Below are 18,066 nucleotides of genomic sequence, written 5' to 3' on the forward strand. Positions count from 1 at the left end.
TTGAAGAGTATTCTATAGGGGTGCCTTGGTGGCTCAGTCAGTTAAGCATCCAACTCTTGATTTCGGCTCAGGTCATGGTCTCATGGTCATTGGATTGAGCCCCGTGTCAGGCCCGCTGTCAGCTCCCATTAGGCTCCCTTTGGGCTTCATGCCAGGCATGGACCCTGCTTGGGATTCCCTCCCTCCCTCCCTCTCTCTCTCTCTCTGTGCCCCACCTCCACTCAGGCTCACTTGTGCTCTCAAAAAGAGAGAGGGAGGGAGTGAAGGAAGGAGAAGTATTTACATCCCTATAACCTAAGAGCAGCAAAGGAATACTCAGAACCCATTACTTCAACAGAAAACAAAATGCAGCAGTGGCTTAGACAGTAGTGCACCTGGTGGCTCACTCACCTGCCACAAGACAGAGGCCTAATTTGACACTGATTACTACAAACGGCCACCAATGAAGCCATGTCCATGCAATGAACCCACCCTAGGTCAGGAGGGTAACCAGAGTTCCTCATGTATTTCTCTGGCTACCTCTTCCCAGGAGAAAGGAAGTCACTGATAAAACTGCATTTATACCTTTGATGAGAGCCCTCAAACTCCCCAATCCTGCAGGCTAGTGCCAATTAGAGAGCACAAAATGAACTCCAGGAGAAACCAGGACTGATCTCTGGGGAACTGATCTCTACAGTGAGGCCAGGCAGAAAAAAGGTATCAACAGGGGCGCCTGGGTGGCTCAGTCGGTTGAGTGTCCGACTTTGGCTCAGGTCATGGTCTCACGGTTCATGGGTTCAAGCCCCATATCGGGCTCTGTGCTGATAGCCAGCTCAGAGCCTGGAGCCTGCTTCAGATTCTGTGTCTCCCTCTCTCTCTGACCCTCCCCTGCTCATGCTGTCTGTCCCTCTCTCTCAAAAAAATAAATAAAACATTTAAAAAATTAAAAAATAAAAAAGGTATCAACAATGAAACCAGCCAATAGATGCTGTGTCACCACGGTCCCTTTCTTTAGTTCTCTCTCCACTAACAGCTTATAAGCTTAGCTGAGCTACTCACCACTTGTTCCACAAAGTCCCAGTTGACTAAGGTATCAGGATCAGCAAAATGAACTGTATAGTCTTGGTCTTCAGACACCACAAACTGGCAGCTGGAAATACGGAAGAAGACAGGGAAAAGGCATACTCTCAGAAGCCACCAACAAGCCCTCAACAGAAAATCATCATTCCTTCACTTAGAAATCAAATATAGGCCATTAGCAGCCATGGTTTGTGAAGCACTGAACTAGGACTTCAGCTTCAGTTCTAAGCCCTGGCCCTGGAGGGAATCCAGAGACTTGGCAAGTAGGAGTCTATATCCATGAACTCTGTTTCTTCTGCTTGCAAGCCCAGCCAAGCTGCCTGTAGGCCTCCCTTGAGCTAAAATTAACCCAGACTGTGGCTCTATCAATCAGCAGGAAGCCAGATTTCCTCCCTCCCTTTGAGAAACCATGGCACACAGCTAGTCTTCAAGGCAGTAGAAAGACTGTTCTCAATCATTTGATTAGCAATTTATATAAAGTACTAACCAGTAACTTCAGTCTAGATCCAAAGTCAAATCTTACATTGTAACTAATGACACACAAAAGGAAACAAAAGGGAATCAGTATTTGAGCAAATATATACCAAACACTCCAACCTGTCATCCAATTCTCCCTTAAGTAATCCTCCTCCTTTATAGGAAGAAGATGAAAATAAATTACCCAAGATTGAAGGTCAAAACAAAATTCAAATGTGGGTCCAATTCCAAAGCAAATACTTTTACTACCTCATTATGCTACTTAAGCATTATTTAATTTTAGCATTAACCATTGTATTTATTTAAGCATTATATTCTTTCTTTTAAGCACCAAGAACATCTGGCTTGAAAAGCTGGTTTTCAACACCTGCCACGCTCCCCCCCTCCAAGAGAGTAAAAGAACCAGATCAACTCCCTTTCTGCCACTCTCCCACAGCAGTTTAAAAGAAGCTTCTTCTGGGGGTTGGGGGAGAGGGGAAGGGGGGTGACGGGCATGGAGGAGGGCACTTGTTGGGATAAGCACTGGGTGTTATATGGAAACCNGTTCCTTGTTAAAAGGCTTATGCCCCCACTTGTTCCTTTTGCCCCAGCTGCCATGTCCACTGCCTTCAAAGTGACCCGCCTGGCCACGGGGTTCAAAAGTGAAATTCAACAAGTGGTTCAGATTGATCTTCTTCGGACCAGAGAACTGGGCAGGGCTAAACTCTGCCCGTTGAGCCTCTGCTACCTAGAGAGAATAAGAATGAATCAGAATATTTCAGATTAGAATGACACTGATTGATAGCAGAAACCAGCACAACCCTCCTTCTACATGGCTCAAAATACTAACTAAACAAAACACAAGCTTAAAGTAAACAGTCTTCCTAGGAGAGGGTAATACAAAAGTCTACCTAAGATCTGGATGGGAACAGAAAGGGGGACAAGAGCTTTAGCATATAATTACTTAAACTGTTTAGCCTGCCCTGCTAAATGGCAGTTAACTATTAAATGACTAAACCCAACATGACCTCCTCTAGCTACTGGGAAGTACAATGATTTACTTACTGGATTAATCTTTTGACAGTCCCATAGGACTCCTAGACCTTCACTCTTGTTAGCTACTTGTTCTCTAGTTTGTTTCTGGCAAAAGCCAGTCTGTGGAACTATACTCTGGAGGCAGCTTGCAAGCAGCTGCTAACTGCCATGGGCTTCAGGATTCTGCCAGAGATCTCCCATCTAAGACACACACTGCTATTCATTGTTAATTAAAACTGACAGAATTAGAACATGTAGGCAGACTACCTCTGTGTCCAGAAATAAATTCAATCAGCAGAGGAGAAATACCACTGCACGTAAGGATGGAAAAAATCACGGTGGGGGCTTTTACAGCTCTCTTAACATTTCCAAATTGAAGCAGTATGTACTTATAAGTCAGCCACTGCAGTTTATGATCCCAATTTATAATTTAATGTCATAAGTACTTTGCCATGTCAGTCATATTAACACATAGTTACTTTAAATGGCTATACACCATTACATCACATCGGTATACTATAATGCCCTTGTGTAGGACACAGACTGTTAGTAGCTTTTCCACTGTAACAAAATAATGTTCTGATTTTTGGATACATCTTTGTGCACAAATATTTGGCCGCCTATCATTTCTTTTGAATGTATAGTAGGAATTACTGGGTCAAAGGAAATACAAGTTTAAGGCTTTTGCTGCTTAGTCAAACTTAGAAATTAGTAAGCAGCACCTGCACAGACATCATAAGCTAAAGAGCACAAAAAGGGATATGGTGAAACATACCTTCCATCCCAGAGGCAACAAATATGACTTGCAATAATACCCTCTGCATACAGATCACAGCATATGACCCTCAAAAACAGTGGCAAAACATATAATTAAACACTTTCCTTTTATTTCAACAATAGATCCTGGGAGACAACACCCCCCACTGTTCATGTAACTCACCACAGGAAGCTCACAACTTTCAAGTCATCCCTTGCCTCTCATACCCTGGAAACTCATCTCCATGGGACTGCTGTCCCCTCATCAGTCTTCCACTCCCAATGCCCCCAAATTAGATAACACTCAATGAAATCCTCTACATCCATACCTTCTATCATCCCACTGTTATCCTAGCTGGTCCACTACCACTCTCTCCAATACTGCCCATCACAACTCCTGATTATTCTTCCAACACACTGACCTCTCAGTTCCTTGACCCCTCTCTCTCCTCCACTCTACCTCAGGCACCCAATTCTCACGGACATGCCATCTGGAGCTGTGCCACCCTTTACAGCAACCACTACTAGCGAGGTGTGGCCAATGCCACATCATGAAATACCATTTTAGCTATACTGGGTAAAAACATTAAAATTAATTTTACCATTTACTTTTTTTAATGTGGCAACTAGAAAATTTTAAATTATATATGTGGCCTGCATTTCTCTGGACACTACTGCTCTACAATCTAGACCAAAAGAGTAACCACCACACATCTTCCACCATCGTAATTCTGAGCACCCAACATTTAAGCAGCAACTCCCTTCTTTCCCAGCTTGTTCCCTTTAGTCCTGATTCCAACAATTGTTTACCCCTCCTGGGATATCCAAACCAGTGATCCAACCCACTCCTTCAATCTTCTTTCCTTACTTGGCCTAGATCCTATGGTCCACTGCTCCTTTCTTTCTGTCATCTGTACTCATCTGGCAGAACCTTCTCCTGATTAATCTGACTCTCTGCCTATGTATTTCCACACCAGCACCAGACAGATAACACAAGATCACAACCACACCACACCAACCGGTCTCACTGAAGAAGCCCCTTAGGTTGCCTGGCAGCCCTACCACAACCCTATTCCTTTCCTGTACCCACTTAACTCCCAGTCACCCAGAGAATGCCATTCCACAAGGCTTCTAAGGCTCCCCTCTCAGCTCACCTATATTTCACCAAGACAATTAAGAACAATCAGAAGAGAATTCCTACGTCCTCCTACAGGTACTCTGCCTTCCTCTCGTTACCGAGGATGAACTGGCAAAGCTCCTGTTCAGACCAGCTCCTCCACTAGTATAGTAGATCCCAACTCAAGGACTCAAGGATACTGTTACAGCAATTCTCCCCCTTTCCTCTGCATCATGTCTGCCCCCTCACGAAACAATCCCATCAGCAGAGACTTGCTGTATTTCTCTTTTATTTATTTTTTTTTTNTGTATTTCTCTTTTAAATCTCTTTAACTTTAAAATCTCTGACCACCCGTTCCCTCAAGCTACTGCCTCACCTCTCTACTCCCTTTAGAACAAAGCCACTAGAAAGTACTGTCTGAACTTGCTGTTTCTTCCTCCCATCCTTCCACTCTCTAAAGGTATACTGATCAGGTTTTGTCCTCACCACTCCACCAAAGCAGCTCAAGGCCAACAGCCTATCTTCACATGATCAAATCTACTAGTCCACTTTCAGTCTTAATCTTCCACAGCCCATCAATAGAGGGCAAGACTGATCACTTTCTCCAAATGGCTTTCAGTTCTCTTCCTCCCTTTTTGCTGGTGCCTGACTCCAGCCTCAATCCTTGAATCTATGCTCTTTCTGCAGCACTCACTTCTTAATGATCTCACTTAGTTCCATAGCTGCAAACACCAAATGTATGCAGCTGGCTCTCTAGCCAGGGTCTTCTCCTTTAACTCCAGATTCCATTAACAGCCTATCTCTACTCAGAGATTTAGTAGGCATCTCCATGCAAAAAGCATATTTCCAAAATGAAGTTCTTTATCTCAACTCCCCTTCCCTCCCCACCACCCCTGAACTTTGTACTTCTCTTGAAATCTTACCCACTTCAGTATATGGTACCTGAAATGGGCTCCAGCCAAAAACATTTTTTTTTCAAAGGCATTCATTTCTCTGCTCAGACCCCACAACTAACATATTAAAAAATCCTGTTGGCTCTATCTTCAAACATCACCCCAATGTGCACACATCTCACCATCTATCACTGTTTCAAAGCTTCTATCACTCTCACCAGATATATCTTAACAGCCTCCTAACTAGCCTCCAGGTTCCACTCTCCCCTTTAAAACTCCAAGTCAGACGGGGTGCCTGGGTGGCTCAGTCAGTTAAGCGTCCAACTTCGGCTCAGGTCATGATCTCGCGGTTCATGGGTTCGAGCCCCGCGTCAGGCTCTGTTCTGACTACCAGCTCAGGGCCTGGAGCCTGTTTCAGATTCTGTATCTCCCTCTCTCTCTGACCCTTCCCTATTCACGCTGTCTGTCTGTCTCTCTCTCTCTCTCTCTCTCTCTCAGAAATAAATTTAAAAAGTTAAAAAAAAAATTTTTTAACCTCCAAGTCAGATTACAGAAATTCCCTTCTTAAACCCCCAATAGCTTCCCATCTCTCTCAACAAAAATCAAAATCCTACAAGGCCTCACATGATCTGACCCTTCTTTCCTATTCTTTGGTTTCATTCTCTACTCTTCGACTCATGGCAGCCTACTTGTATGACCTCAAGCAAACCACAAGTATCACCACCTCTGGTTCTTTGCACTTGTGCACTTGTTATTCCTTCTGGCCAAGACACCCCTCCTCAAAACTGTATGGTGTGCTCCCTTGCTTCACTCAGAACTCTACTCAGAATTCACCTCCTCAGTGTAGGCTTCCTTAGTCACCTCTTTGTTACTTTCTATCCCTTTAATTCTCTCAATCTACTTTTTGTTAATTCAATAAGCACTTATCTTTAGAGTTATTATGCAATCCACACCTGAACAATGCAGGCATTAGCAGCACTGATGCCCTGGCACAACTGAAAATCCACGTATAACTTTCAACTCCCCAAAACACTTAACTGCTAATGACCTGTCGACCAGAAGGCTTACCAATAGCAGTTAACACATATTTTATTTTATACGTATTACATACTATATTTTTACAATAAAGCTAGAGAAAAGAAAATGTTATTTAAGAAAATCAAAAGAAAAAACACACATAATGTTATACTGTATTTATATTTTTAAAAATCTACATAACTGGACCAATGCAGTTCAAACCTGTATCGTTCAAGGGTCAATTGTGTAATGGCTTATTGTCTCTGTAAACTAGAATATAAGCTCCTCAGATACAGTGTTCCACTCAGTATTATATTCCAAACTCCTACATGGTATTTGATGCACAGTATGAAAGGACAAATCTTTGGGTGACTGAATTCCTCCATGAGTACATTAAACCTGCTTTATTCTAGAATAGTTACATAGTACAGAACATTCAAACAGGAGGATAATTTATCTAACCCATCCCTTATTAATTTAGGTCATTTCCTAGATTCTGCAACTACAAACAATGCTACAATGAACTGCTTTGTACAGAAGTCTTTATGTACTTCCGAAAGGATATCTAAGAAAACTCCTAAAATCAGAGTACTTGGGACTAAGGATATGGCATCTTACATTTTGCTATGGATACTACAGAGCAAATATCATTAAAGTCATTTTATTACTTAAACATTCAAGAGGCACCTCTTCTAATTCAAGAGTGATAATAAAAAGTACTTTCTAGTGCTCGCTTAGGCAACACAAATACTAAAAAAAAAAAAAAAGTACTTTCTATAGAATCTAGCATAAGGTACCCCAAATTTGCTACAATTTCTCACAACAAATGATGATGTCGTTTTCCTCCAAGGAAATTTTCACAACTTTCAAGAGAAGAAAGGAGGCAAAGTTCCAAACCTAGTTATTCCTCAACTACTCAAGGCTGCTTTGGTTATTTACTCTTTCACCTCTTTCTCCCCTCCTCCCCAACTACTGATAAACTGGGAGGTGGGGGAATCAGAGCTCATGCTTATGTTCTAGAAAGGACATTCTTAAATTCCATACCTCATCGCGTCTTCCACCATTAAAAGAAGAGCTAAAGACTTTGCTGCTGCCGCCGCCCCTCTGTGGAGGCATCTTGTTAAAAGTTTTGCTTTTCTGTGAATTGGAGCGACGGGACTGGTTGCTAAAATTTTCATTTTTGGGATAGGAAGGTTCACGTTTGCGATTAAAACGCTTGGATCCACTTGAGTTCTTTCCATCTGAAAGCAAGAAATGTAAAGAATTAGTTAAGAAATGATACATAGGGGCACCTAGGTGGCTCAGTCAGTTGTGTATCCGACTCAGCTCAGGTCATGATTTCACAATTTATGAGATCAAGCTTTACATCGGGCTCCGCACTCACAAGGTGGAGACTGGGATTTGTTCTCTCCCTCTCCTCCCTCAAAAAATAAAGAAGAAAGAAAAAGAAAAGAAAAAAGAAAAAAATAAAGGATACACAGGGGCTCCTGGCTGGCTCAGTCAGAAGAGCATGCAACTCTTGATCTCAGGGTTGCAGGTTCGAGTCCCACATCAGGTGTAAAGATTACCTAAAAATGTACATCCTTTTTAAAAATTAACAGGAGTGCTTGGGTGGCTCAGTCGGTTAAGCGTCCAACTTCAGCTCAGGTCACGATCTCCTGGTTTATGGGTTCAAGGCCGGCATCAGGCTCTGTGCTGACAGCTGGGGGCCTGGAGCCTGCTTCAAATTCTGTGTCTACCTCTCTCTGCCCCTCCCCCACGTAAGCTCTGTCTCTCCCTGACTCTCAAAAACAAATAAATGTAAAAAAATTTTTTTAACTATTAAAATATATAACATATATATTTCTTGCTTTTTCCTCCAGTTATAAGAATGCATGTTCAATTTTGAAATTTGGAAGAATAAATTTGGCACTACACATAAAATTCCAGATTATAAACTGCATAATTTCCTTTTACTCTCCATGTTTATATACTTGCCATGTCTTTGACAAAAATGACAGACGTACATGATACACTGTCGTCTATTACTCCATGAGCATTTTCACACATCTCTACCTCTAGTCTTCGAAAGAATGATTAATAGCTGCACTGTCTACAGTATGCTTACAGTATACTATAACCAATCTTCTACTGTTGTACATTTAAGTGGTTTATAGTTTTTTGTTAGTTAGCCTCTTTATACAGATACCTATATGATTATGTCAAATTCTCATGAGAAATCAGCAGGTTAAGTATGATCAGCATTACCTTTACACATCCTCAAGTTGCTTTCTAGAACCATTGTTCCTGTTCATTTATATTCTAACAGTGTAACAGAGAACATCTAGGTCACTGCATTGTTGACAATACAGAGTTGAATAAACTTTATTAAACTGAAGGGTCAAAATAATTTCTTTTAAATTTTAATTTCTCTGATGAGTAGCAGCAAATACTTTTCCAGTCTGCTGACCATTTGTATTTTGTGTAAAGAGCACTTGTTTGTATTCTTTGCTCCATTTTTTCTATTCAGATGCTGAACTGTATAGATTATTTTGTCCTGAACTGAACAGAGAATCCTGACCAGACACATCTAACATGTGCCGAAGTTTACTGGCTTAAAAAAAAAAAAAAAAAAAAAAAGCAAAATGAAATCGAAGAACCATCTACACTTAAATACCTAAGGTCCCCAAATTAGTCTGTGGCCAAAAAACGACTTCATCTTTCTAGTCCCTTTGCCCATTCCATGTTGTCTTTTTTTTTTTTCTATCTCAGAATAAAATTTATTTTAAAAAGATTTCCATCTTGTTTTAGATTCATCTATATTTACTCCATATTATTTTATTTCAACATAAAAATCTGACCAAATCAAGTCTGCATACTAATTTAATGGCTTTAATTTAAGCAGAAACTTAGAATGAAAGCTACAGGACTTTTAATGAAGAAATTCATTAGGCTCACCCTCAAACTTTAAGAGGGTGATGGTTTACAAAGCCAAGAGGATTTGACCATGAGCCTGAGAAACTACAAAGTTTCCCCGCCCAAATATAGCTGAATCCTGTTTATGTTAAAAAATATATAATTCACAGAAAAATAGAGAGAGAGAGAGAGAGAGAGACACACCAAGAGACTCTTAACTATAGAGAACAAACTGATGGCTACCAGAGGGGAGGTGGGTGAGGGGATGGGTGAAATAGGTAAAGGGGATTAAAGAGTATACTTATCATGATGAGCATTAATAATGTACAGAATTGTTGAATCACTATATTGTTCACTTGAAACTAACATAACACTGTATGTTAACTATATGGAATTTTGGGGTGCCTGGGTGGCTCAGTCAGTTGAGCATCTGATTTCGGCTCTGGTCATGATTTTAGAGTTCATGGGTTCAAGCTCCACATCAGGCTCTGTGCTTGACAGCTAAGAGCCTGGAGCCTGCTTCAGATTGTGTCTCCCTCTCTCTCTCTCTCTCTGCCCCTCCACCACTCATGCTCTCTCTCTCAAAAATGAATATTTTTTAAAAATTATTTTAAAAAATTAAAAAAACAACTATATGGAATTACAATTAACTTAATTTAAAAATTAGGGTATGGGCTAAGGTAAGGAGCATTAACGAATCTACTCCTGAAATCACTGTTGCACTACATGTTAACTAACTTGGATGTAAATTAAAAAAATTAAAAATTAAAAAGTTAAAAACTTAACAAAAAAAAAATTTTTTTTGAGGCACCTGACTGGCTCAGTCAGTAGAGCATGCAAGTCTTGTTCTCAGGGTCATGAGTCTGAGTCCCATGTTGGGTGTGGAGCCTACTTAAAAAACAACAACAAGTGCTCGCTTCGGCAGCACATATACTAAAAAACAACAACAAAAATAAAAAACTTAAAAAAAAAAAAAAGGAAAAAATGTCTAGGTGGGGATTTTTTTTTTCTTTTTTTAATTTTAAAATTTCCAGGGGCGCCTAGGTGGCTCAGTCGGTTAAGCGTCCAACTTCATCTCAGGTCATGATCTCATGCTTTGTGAGTTCGAACCTCACATTGGACTCTGTGCTGACAGCTCAGAGCCTGGAGCCTGCTTCCAATTATGTGTCTCCCTCTCCCTCTGCCCCTCCCCTGCTCACGCTGTCTCTGTCTCAAAATAAATAAACATTACAAAAATGTTTTTAAAAATGTTTAACATTTCCATTATTAGGTTTCATAACCTAATGAATATAAATATTTTTTTATTATTTGTTTTTGAGAGAGCATGCAAGCTGAAGAGGAGCAAAGAGAGAGGAGAACAGAGAATCCCAAGCAGGCTCCACGCTGACAGCAGAGAGACTGATGCAGGGCTCAAACTCATGAACGGTGAGATCATGACCTGAGCTGAGGTCTTGATGCTCAACCCACTGAGGCACCAAGGTACCCTGAAAATAAATTTTCATTATGAAACATTGGATATCACATCTGTTACTCTGTCACAAAAAGGTTCATAATGTCCCCCCAGATATGTAAAAAAAAAAAAAGGTCATTTATTAACCTTCTTTATATCAGATATTTTTCAATGAGCATATGACTGTTATTCTCAATAAATTTATAAAACACACAAACATATATAAATAGAACTCACAGAAACATGTCTGGAAAGGCAACACAGCAGGCTGTTAATGACCATTAACTTTGGGAAATGGAGCTTTACTTTTACCTAATCAAGTGGTTCTCAATCCTGCCAGTTTGAAGGAATACCTCAAATGAACTTTTAAGGGATTCCTATGCTCAGACCTCATCCTCTAAGATTCTGACTTTTAAGTGTACAAAAAGTTCTGTACGCTTACTGTCTGGATAATTTAATAAACTATGAAGTACCTAAAAAAATTATTTTTAAGTAAGATGACTAGCTTATTTTATAGCAGACTAAATAAATCCAAGGTGGAGTGTATCCTCAAAGAAAAAAGAAAATGTGAGCTGATAAATCAGAATCTGAATTTTGAAAGCAACCACTTCACAGTTTGTTGCCACCATGGGATAAATGAAAGGTATGCTGTCCTCTCCAAATGTGACCAAACCACAACCCAGGAGCCAAGCTAACAGTCATGTGAGATGGCAGCAATGCAAACAGAGAACAGATGGTTTATTCCTACCAGTTATCTGTAAATCCCAGTTAGGGAAAGTGACTAGAGTTTACTCTGAAACTAGAATTTAAGAACTATACTTTTACCTACTAATTCAGTTACCAACAGCTATTACCAAACACAGCATCTCTGGTGAAAGTGAACTTTCAGATCTCTTAGAAATTTTTTCTTACCTATGGAGTTAGTTAATAAGATTTCAAATCAACAGAACATTTGGAGAGATACAGAGTTCAAGCTAACTTTACCATGAGAACAAATAAGGTTTTATGAAAACAGGCATAAATGGAAAACACATTTTCTCCCAAACCTCATTACCTAAGACCATTTCAGATGATACTTGCATTTGACACTAATACTTTCAAGTACCTAATAGATTGCATAAATTTAGGTAGAGTCAGATTCTACACTTTGAGGGCTCAAGAAAGTAAGCTGGCCCTCAGCAAGTGCAGTTTTCATTTCTTCACTTATTACCACACACACAAGGAAACAGTTTCATCACGCTTACAGAAATGCTCTCTGATGGACAGTGAACTACCCATTTCTAAAACAGATTACAACAACTGACCACATATGGCTCCACAATTTTAGTTACTAGAATCAACTCCCTCATCTTGTCTTCCACTGCCTAATGGTATGAAGTTATATATGTAAAGTGATAGGCTGGCTCTTATCTCTAGACCCAGGCAACAGGCAGCTAAAGAGGCAGGCCTGTGACCCAGAGATAAAATTTTTCAGAGTAGTGTTTTGAGGATGTCTTGTAGACAACTTGCTAGGATACACATGTGAATAACATGTGGGGTAGAATCTGTCCTCCTTTCTCTGAAAGGAGATAGCAATGAAGATGATCTGCTTCAGATTTTAAAAAGCAGAAAAAAAAAGTCAAGTTTCTAGGAGAAATATTCTTGGTTTCAAGTTTTAATTTTCAAAGTGGTGGTTCTTAATCCTAGCTGCATAAAAGAATCACTGGCAGAGACTTTAAAACTATGGATGCCAGGGCCCAAGGACCCAACCCAGACCTAAAGAATCAGAAAGAATCCCTAAGGAAGAACTCCACACATCTCCATTTTTAAAAAAGATCCTTAGGAGGGACACCTGGGTGGCTCAGTCAGTTAAGTGTCTGACTCTTGATCTCAGTCCAGGGTCATGAGTTCAAGTCTGGAATTGGGCTCCACAGTGGGAGCGGAGCCTACTTAAAAAAAAAAAAAAAGTTCCTCAGGATAGTCTAATGAACAGCCAGAGCTGAGAACAATTGCCCAAGAACTACTGTCAAGATATATTCCAAAATGGAGAAGACCATTAGTTAAATGGCTCAAATCCAGAACTCAGGATCCAGGAGTCAATAAGAGACTTGAAAACTTAATCCAGTGTCTCAGTTCTTCCCCATTTCACTAACAGAAAGGTCTCTACCAAATAACAGTAAACATATCTCAATCTCTTCCCTCCATTACTAAATTAAAGACCATAAATTTTTCAGTTAAAAAATTTGGCATCATCCACATTTCTAGCTCTAGTGTTTTTTTGTGTTTTTTTTTTTAATATTTTTATTTATTTCTAGGAGAGAGAGAGACAGCATGAGCAGGGGAGGGTCAGAGAGAGAGGGAGTCACAGACTGAAACAGGCTCCAGGCTCTGAGCTGGCAGTCAGCACAGAGCCTGACGCGGGGCTCGAACCCACGAACCGCGAGATCATGACCTAAGCGAAAGTCGGACGCTTAACCGACTAAGCCACCCAGGCGCCCCTCTAGCTCTAGTTCTAACAGGTGGCACAACCTAGGTCAGAATACCAGCCAGGAAGTTTCTGCTGCTGATTCATGCTGTAATCACAACCAAGTTGCTTATCATCATTCAGAATGGTTGACAAGCACCTCCGGAGGGGGAACATATGGCCTCACTATAGAAACAACTGACAACAAACTGAATCCAGCTAATTTCTGAAATCAGTAATTCTGAATGAAAGGAAGAGGGAAGTGGTATCAAGAATGACATGCACCAAGTTACCTGCTAAAGTGAATTTATACAAAGGGTAATATACAAATATCGCCTAGGACTTCTTAAGAATTCACTCGAACCAGGGGCACCTGGGTGGCTCAGTCAGTTAAGCATCTGACTTCGGCTCAGGTCATGATCTCACGGTTCATGGATTCGAGCCCCGCGTCGGGCTCTGTGCTGACAGCTCACAGCCTGGAGCCTGCTTCAGATTCTATGTCTCCCTCTCTCTCTGACCCTCCCCTGCTCGCTCGCTCTCTCAGAAATAAATAAAAAACATTAAAGAAAAAAAAAAAGAATTCACTCGAACCAATGACTCTAACCCCTTTAAAGCCTCCTCGGTTTTCCTGTCCATGAAATCAGACTTATCCTCTAGCATGCCTCCTCACTGGGTCATGAAGATTAAGAAAAAACTTCTGTAAAATGCCTACCACAGTGGTTGGCATCGAGTTGCCATTATTATTTGGAAGCCTCCTATTATTAGTAAGTCTAAATCATTCCTGTCAAAGAGCACCCACTAGACTTCCAACAAAGCCATATAAACCAAGGACTCCAGCCAACAGGCCTGGAAATTCTTGCAACTCCTCTAAGTGGTTTTTATTAAAGGCTTCGAGTCACCTCAATTTTCAAAGCCATCAAAACCTCCAGGTCCATTTACAGTTCAGAAGTATTCTTCAAGGCAGATTACCACGAGTAACCTGGCTCCTGGTACCGGAATAAGAGGAAGTGTGTCAGGATAGCGCTTCATATCACCAACCTCAAAATAACTGCTTCATAATACCTGACCTTCCCTTAACCTCCATGGCAGTACCATCCCCCACCCAGGGGAATGGGGCAAGAGCCTGGTTCTGGGCCAGGGTCCATTGTTTGTCCATAAACAACCTAATCTCTTGCCTCTTTTTACTTTCTTTGCTCTTTCTAAATGACTTTCCCTAAACCCAAACACACCTTTCTCCTTTGGTCTATATTCCAGGGGTATTCACAGCAAATGGACTTAGAACTGCATCTTAGCCCTATTGGAACAAAGCTAGAGAAATATATCCAAGGAAAGGAATGTTATATGAATGTCTGAAGCAATTAGCCGAGGCAAAGAAAATGCGGTATGCCACTGGGCCAAACAAAAAGATCAAGTAAATCCCAGGAGCCAAATTTACCTATTTCCTGTGTGCATAAAGGGCAAACTTAAGCCAACTGCTGGAACAAAGACTCAAGTATATTAAACATGTAGATAGGAAGCAAACGACCATTCATGACATACAGTTTAGAATAGAGAACAAATTTTTTTTCCTCATGTGAGGTAGGGGGAGAGGAAAGGGGAATTAAGTATTTAAAATCTAAGCAACACTTGTTCTTGTTACTTTGACAAAAGAAAGCTGTCTTTTCACCTTAACACTTTCTTTTCTTTCTTCAACTCAGTCCTTTCAACAACTTGCTGCAAAATCAAGTACAAGAAGTATTGACTCAGCTTTTGAAATACTACAGAAACCTTTTACAGAATTATGCTGAATTTGAGTCTACTGTTTTGCTAGAGCAACCATCTAGAATCACTGCGTAAGAAGTCCTGAATGATATCTGTCATGGCAGCATCGACCTTAGCTGTAATGTTCTTAAGGTAGCATATATTACCCTTCAGTGCAACCTTAAAAGCCAATATCCAGAGTTTCCTAAGCCATTTTTAATCTCTACCCACTCTACCTTTGATTTGTTCTTAAATGCATGCAGTGAATTACGGCTAATGAACCTTTGTTTAGCTACAAACCTATCCTTCCTTTTTGCTAAGGGAACATACATAGCAGTGGCCAGAATAGTAGGAACTGGCAATGGCAAACTTTCTAACAAACATATTAAAAACTAATGCTATCAGGGGCGCCTGGGTGGCTTAGTCGGTTGGGCGTCCAACTTTCGCTTAGGTCATGATCTCGCGGTTCGTGGGTTCGAGCCCCGCGTCGGGCTCTGTGCTGACTGCCAGCTCAGAGCCTGGAGCCTGTTTCAGAGTCTGTGACTCCCTCTCTCTCTGACCCTCCCCTGCTCACGCTGTCTCTCTCTCTCCTAGAAATAAATAAAAATATTAAAAAAAAAAAAACTAATGCTATCAGAGGCACTTGGTGTATTTTATAAAACCCAGAAGAAATCCTTTAAAAGAGTTTTTATTTCCTTCCTCAGAAGCTTTCAATTAAGAAGATAAACAAATGCTTTAAGAGTATTCTACAGTATTTAACTGTTTAAAAAATCACTTTAGTCAGAATGAACCCAACAGTAAGTATTCTATACAAGTCTATCTGAAACCTTAACACTGACAAATATTTTCTCGGTCAAACTACAGCAGAATTCTCTATCATCCTGTTGGGTAATCAGAGTTAGTCCTACTAATCAACATTCAAAGTCAGGGACAAAAATGCCTTAAATACCTCAGTTTTCTTGTTTGGACTGTCACCAACTTTCTCTACTGCCTCACTACAGGATAAAGTGAAGGCATATGTCAGTGGCTTAAACAGGAGCCCCAGAAAAACTACTTGAAAATTCAGATAGCTAGATGGGGTGCCTGGGTGGCTTAGTCGGTTAAGCGTCCGACTTTCGCTTAGGTCATGATCTTGCGGTTCGTGGGTTAGACCCCCACGTCGGGCTCTGTGCTGACTGCCAGCTCAGAGCCTGGAGCCTGTTTCAGTCTGTGACTCCCTCTCTCTGACCCTCCCCTGCTCACGCTGTCTCTCTCTCTCTTAGAAATAAATAAAACATTAAAAAAAAAAAGAAAATTCAGATAGCTAGAAAACCATAATCTTTAACTTTATGTCTCAGAATTGAGTGCAAAGGTAAGGTCATTTACCAACTACAATGAGAAATATTCAGATTACACTAAACCAGTAGTTCCAACAGTAGTCAAGAGGCCTGGCTACTCTCTATCTCTGGAGGGATCTGTGATAAAGCTACACATGTGCAAAACCCCAAAATTAATCTACATAATGCTGCCCTAAAGTCCACACTAATCCCTGCTTCGATTAGCATTCGTTTGTTATGGAGACACCTGGCCTCCACCCCCATTCTATAAGCAATTTCTACAAGTCCTCAGCATACCAGGTAAACAAGTTTGCTCTATCCAGGAGATCAATTCTGAACTCAAATTAGCCTTACAATGTTTTAATCTTAAAAAGTTTTATTATGTTTAATGTTTATTTATTTTTGAAAAGCAGAGAGAGACAGAGCACAGGCAAGGGAGGGGCAGAGAGAGAGGGAGATACAGATTCAGAAGCAGGCTCCAAGCCCTGAGCTGTCAGCACAGAGCCCGATCCAGGGCTCGAACCCACAAACCGTGAGATCATGACCTGAGCCAAAGTCGGAAGCTCAACCGACTGGGCCCCCCAGGCGCCCCAATCTTAAAAAGTTTTAAACTGGAACTCTACTTTTGGGGATTCAAAATGTTCCCCTGTCTGCCACATATCCCCACTCCCACTGAAAACAACTTCCTATTACTGCCAATATAATTACAGTATGAAATAGCAGAGATTAGTACATGAGCTTTGAAGTAAGATGGAGAACACTCAACTGGGCTGCCAGCTCCTAAACTCTTGGCCTCTCAGCCTTTTCCTTCTTTAGAGATGAACAATTCCACTTTGCTGGACAGGTTAATAACTGGAGTACGGATAACAGATGTACAAACCTAACCCAGTACCTGGCACATGGTAAGCCCTCAATAAATGGTAACTATTATCATGATAGTCATAACTTAATATTGAGAAGGTGGACTACAAAAATAACAAAACCTTCCCTGTAAAAGGATACACTCTAGTCTAACACAGGGAAATAGGCATGATGGGTGTCTGGTGCATAATAGCTGCCAAGTACTCTGCTAAGCTCTTAGTTCATTTGTTTTCTGAGATAATTTACTTAATTCTTACTATCTCCACCTTTACAGAAAAGGAAATCCAGACACTCAACGTCTAGCAAATCCGAAAAACTGAATCACAGCTACTGCTCTTAACCACAACTCCACACTGAACAAAGCCATTCAACGACGACTCCTCTTCAACAGAAGGATGGATCTTGGGCCAGGTTATTAATACAAAATTTGAGTTTGAAAAGTCCTTGGGCCCCACCCTCCCCTGTTTAAACTTGAACACTATCCAATGCTAATTCAACATTAAAGGGTAAAACAACTTAGTGGTTTAGGAGCGTGGAGTGGTGAGTCAGACAAAGCAGGTCCGGGTCGTAGGGCCTGCTATGAGGCACACACTAGCTGGGTGACCTTACTTTTTGTGAACCTCAGTTTCCTCATCCGCAAATTGGGGATAAAAGTAGCACTTAATTCATCAATCTCTTCCGAGTATTAATGCAAGGATAATGATAATGCAAGGATTCACATAAACCACTGTGTACAGTGTTCATAAGTGTTAATTTTTAAATAATGGGAGCTTGGAAAAGGGGAGTAAGAGAAGAACGATAGTGGAAAGCGGAGCTGTCCCTGGGTAACCCAGCAGACACCAGAGCGAGCATCCTCCCCCACCTTCAGGGCAGTCACCCCCACCCCCCGCCCCGGGAGCCCGCCCTTACCGCTCTTGGGTTTAGACTCGCCGGCCGGCCCCGCCGAGGCGGAGCGGGGCGGCTGTTGCCCTTTNGGCATCAACGGGGGCCTCGGCGGCAGCGGCGGTCGGAGCGGAGCGGGCGCGGCG

The 18,066-nt window shown here is 41.2% G+C and overlaps 1 protein-coding gene across 1 annotated transcript in view; it reads right to left on the reverse strand.

Annotated features, from left to right (window-relative positions):
* Positions 1-18,066, reverse strand: part of LOC144233208 (E3 ubiquitin-protein ligase RNF10) — a 34,251-nt gene that overhangs the window by 15,771 nt on the left and 414 nt on the right. The window contains exons 2-5 of the mRNA XM_077766043.1: positions 17,948-18,007; positions 7,378-7,574; positions 2,080-2,263; positions 1,039-1,145 (exon numbers count right to left, since the gene is read on the reverse strand). Of these exons, the coding sequence (XP_077622169.1) occupies positions 1,039-1,145; positions 2,080-2,263; positions 7,378-7,574; positions 17,948-18,007 (548 nt within the window). The remainder of the gene's footprint in view (positions 1-1,038; positions 1,146-2,079; positions 2,264-7,377; positions 7,575-17,947; positions 18,008-18,066) is intronic.

Source organism: Crocuta crocuta, unplaced genomic scaffold, assembly GCF_008692635.1.
Source record: "Crocuta crocuta isolate KB4526 unplaced genomic scaffold, BGI_CrCroc_1.0 scaffold339, whole genome shotgun sequence".
Taxonomy (NCBI): Eukaryota; Metazoa; Chordata; class Mammalia; order Carnivora; family Hyaenidae; genus Crocuta; species Crocuta crocuta.